This window comes from Choristoneura fumiferana, chromosome 9 (genome assembly GCF_025370935.1).
Source record: "Choristoneura fumiferana chromosome 9, NRCan_CFum_1, whole genome shotgun sequence".
Taxonomy (NCBI): domain Eukaryota; kingdom Metazoa; phylum Arthropoda; class Insecta; order Lepidoptera; family Tortricidae; genus Choristoneura; species Choristoneura fumiferana.
The window spans coordinates 5,163,866-5,167,876 of record NC_133480.1 but is presented as its reverse complement, the minus strand read 5'-3'; the positions used below and the strand labels follow the sequence as shown (position 1 = coordinate 5,167,876).

General features: G+C 35.8%; 1 protein-coding gene across 2 annotated transcripts; it reads left to right on the top strand.

Moving 5' to 3' along the window:
* The first annotated feature begins 1,360 nt into the window (after positions 1-1,360).
* Positions 1,361-3,505, top strand: LOC141430792 (odorant receptor coreceptor-like). 2 transcript variants are annotated; one of them, XM_074091646.1, is made up of 4 exons: positions 1,361-1,590; positions 1,703-1,802; positions 2,467-2,677; positions 3,448-3,505. In XM_074091646.1, the coding sequence occupies exons 2-4, from the start codon at positions 1,703-1,705 to the stop codon at positions 3,488-3,490; spliced, it is 354 nt and encodes a 117-aa protein (XP_073947747.1). In that variant the 5' UTR covers positions 1,361-1,590; the 3' UTR covers positions 3,491-3,505. The 2 variants fall into 2 exon arrangements, with proteins under 2 accessions (XP_073947747.1, XP_073947746.1); XM_074091645.1 differs by lacking the exon at positions 3,448-3,505 and adding an exon at positions 2,779-2,911.
* The last annotated feature ends 506 nt before the right edge of the window (positions 3,506-4,011 follow it).

Below are 4,011 nucleotides of genomic sequence, written 5' to 3'. Positions count from 1 at the left end.
TCTTACCATCAGGAGACCCACTTGCTCGTTTGCCATCCAATCGAATAAAAAAAAAGCTTATTAGAAACAGTCTTCAGTAAACAAGGTCACTTAACACTAATAATAAAAATATACACGAGTAACTTTGAATAGAAAAAAAAATCAAGCGCCAATTTAATTTAGTCGGCTCCCCCGTCGCGTCGCTTGGGAGAAATAAAAAGAAAATAATATTCACACCGAAATGTTATTTTCTCCAGGGCACATGAAAGAACCTACAAAACACGTTGTCCGATTTACAACCTTGTATCAAACTGTTCAAGTTTGTTTTTGGTTGTAGAAGACACTTTTTTTATTTTTTTGTAAGTTTTTAAATGTCGTTTCAAGTGTGATAAGCCAGTGACAACTTTATTTGCTGTATATATGATTTCGTTTGTTGAAATGGAATTTGACATGATTTTTTAAAAAGCAGCTGGCAGCATTACATTCTGCCTAAAATTTCTGTGCATTGGAATTGTATGAAGAAAGTAATTCGATTTTTTTTTAAATAGCAGCCAAGTACATTTTATTGTCACCTCGCGAAGACTAGGGTTCTGTTGTACTAATAAATGCGGCAAATATTCAATAGATATCAAGTTTTAACCGACTATCACCCGTTAACTTCTTTAGCCTAATAAAGCTGTCAAAGTTCACCTTTTAAATTCATTGCTCATACTAATGTCGTGTACTTTAGCTTGTATCTAAAAACAAAACTATACTTATACCTAGCTTGGTACTTGACACAACAAAACTGAATATTTTAAAGCTTAAATTTTGCAGAAGAATTATTCTCTGAACTGTAAAATGTTTTTCAAAAACTAAAATATTTTTGTAATACCTATCTACGAGTATCTATCATCATTATCACTTAAAATACCGTCATCTGTCGTATCATTTGTCGGATTGATTATCAACGACGCCTGTAGCAAATCAGAGACTAATGATGCGAAAATTATTATTAAATTGCGTTTGTAAATTATTAAGGTTCTATTTTTGTCGTTTTGACTATGAATCCCAAAAAAGGCAACACGTGACAAAAACAATAATAATATTGTGCCCTTAATTTTGCTGAACAAATAAAAATCAAAACCAACTTTGTAATTGTAACCACAGAACTTTATTATTCACAGAACCTCAACTAAAACAAACGGTCGAACAACAAATACAAAGAGAAAATAAACATGTAAAACTAACATTGACCGATTGTCATTCAACTAAAAATCGATGATACTCACACATTCTCACCGTATGCAATTAACCCACACAAAGACAGGGCATTCATAATTAAAAAGTACAAATTACTTAGTGTTCGCAGTACGGGCCCATATGTCGTTTTCCCAAAGAAAACTTTGCCACCATTGCTAGGAGCGTCTTTGAAAAAGGAACACGTCAGTGAAAGTGCTGGCAGTTAAAAATAAATCGATCATTCACAGAGACATTGGCACAAAAGACACACGTCCAGAAAAAGAAGAAAAAAAAAATACTGATAGGGATGGGAAATTTAGAAGTGATTAAAATTATACAGTAATTGAATTGAGATTTTAACAGCGAAAGAAAAAATAAAAGGCCATCAAGGTAAGTGCGCAGTTAGGGATGGTTGGGGTAATCTTAATCGTTTTGGGATTGGAGGATAATCTAATTAGGTAATTAAATTTCCTTTGAAAATTAATTCTAATTATTGTTTTAGATGATGGGGAAGGTGAAAACTCAGGGCCTCGTGTCCGACCTCATGCCAAATATTAAACTCATGCAAATGGTAGGACATTTCCTGTTCAATTATACTGATGGTAAGTAAAAATCTTGTTTCAAAAGTTGTTTAGATCCGTAAGTACATAATTAAGTGGAAATGATAACAAACAGAAGAGTGAATTTTAAAGCTCAAATAAAAAGTTTACATGTTTCATTAAGACTTCGATTTACAAAAAAAAATTGCACATTGGAAGTGCGAAAGACTCTGAGCCTATTAAGAAAGTCTCCCAAAATATCCCAATTAAATATCCCAATCACAAACTTATTTTCTAAAAAAAAAATATATTGTTTATGGTATAAATAACCTAACCAACAAAAAGTTGGAAAACCTCCGACTTTGTCACTTCAAAGTTCAATATCTCAAAAACGGCTAAGCCGATTTTGATAAAACATATCTAAGAACCATCGCTAGAAAACCTGCTTTCAATTTAAAAAACCGTATTCAAATCGATCCACCCGTTTAAGAGCTACGTTGCCACAGACAGATAGACAGACACACACACAGACATACAGACACACATAGCGGTCAAACTTATAACACCCCTCTTTTTGAGTTGGGGGTTAAAAAAGGAAATTTCCACAAAGATAGAAAAATTAGGACAGTTTGGGAGGGTAAAAGTATTTAATCGCTCAGCTGCTAAGTAAATGCTAATTTAAAAAAAGCGCACTATAATCAGCGATTTCCGAATTCGAATTCTTTAGAAACAGGTGGCATGTCTATGCTCCTGCGCAAGATTTATGCATCGACGCACGCTGTCTTGATCGTGGTGAATTTCCTCTGCCTTGCTATCAATATGGCCCAGTACTCTGATGAGGTCAACGAACTGACGGCGAACACAATCACAGTACTGTTCTTTGTGCATACGATTATCAAGCTGCTATTCTTCGCACTCAACTCCAAGAATTTTTACAGGTATGTAAATGTAATGTAGGTATGTAATGTACTAGTTGTCTAATGTATTGTAATTTAGGTCAATAATGTAGCAGTAATAATAATATGGGTGTAATGTAAAGGTCAATCACCAACCCAATGGACAGAGACTATAAAATCTGTCACCAAGATCCCTATAGTAGAATGCGCTCGCCAAGCGGCCAATAGAGACCATGCAGAAGGATTAAGAAGGCAGCGACCGCAGTGATGGGCGATTCCTCATGACCTCGAGCATTATGTCAAAAGAGTCTGAGTTCGAGGAGATTTTATTTAAACCCATACAAACATTTTGGACGATTATGTAGTAGTAAATGATGTAGTGACAAAAATTGAGAAAGGTATGCTGAGATGGTTTGGCCATGTCGAGAGACTGAATGAAGAACGATTGACGAAAAAAGTGTATGAGGCGAGTGTGAATGAAAGTGTTGGAAGGGGTAGACCTAGGCGGACGTTTCGAGACCAAATCAGGGACGTCTTGAAAAAAGGCCAGATCAAGAGTACCCTAAACCGAAGAGCATGTATGAAGGGAATAATGAAAGTGGACGAAGCGAAACAAGTATGTAAGGATCGTGGCAAGTGGAAAGAAGTGGTCTCTGCCTACCCCTACGGAAAGAGGCGTGATTATATGTATGTATGTATTAGCATTATTATCATCATTGGCACGGTTTTTCGATCACGAGTCCATTTAACCGTAAAATTAAAGCATAAAATTACAAAATATATTTTTTTTATTGATCATCATCAACTGGAAGACATCAGCTGTTGAACAAGATCCTCCTTAAAACGCCACAGTGATCGACAACTCGCCACTTGCATTCGCCGGTTGCCCGTAACTCGTGCGGCATCGTCAGTCAGTCAGCCGGCCACAGCTGTGTGATAGTTGATAAAAAATCAATCACTCGTATTTCGAAATCTTAGGGCTTTCAATCAGCCGAGTTTAGACTTGCAAGAAAAATCGTGCAAGTTGCATTACATTGCGATGCCTTAAAGCCAAGGAGTTTGTAGTGGTCAATCGAGCGCCGCATGTATTGCAATTGCAAAATTGTGTATGCAAGTCTAAACTCGGCTTACTCGTAAGTTATAATGTATGTGCCCTCTAGTTTAGTGAACTTTAGTAACAGTAATAGTTATTTATGTGGCTGGTGCATAATGCCTAATTATGTATAGCCGCATACATAACTTTATCTACATGCATATCATAAGTTTTCTATAATATGTTCAGATATGGCCTGTATTTTGACTTTGACTTTGACTTTGACTTTGACTTTGACTTTGACTTTGACTTTGTCTTTGACTTGACTTTGACTTTGACTTTG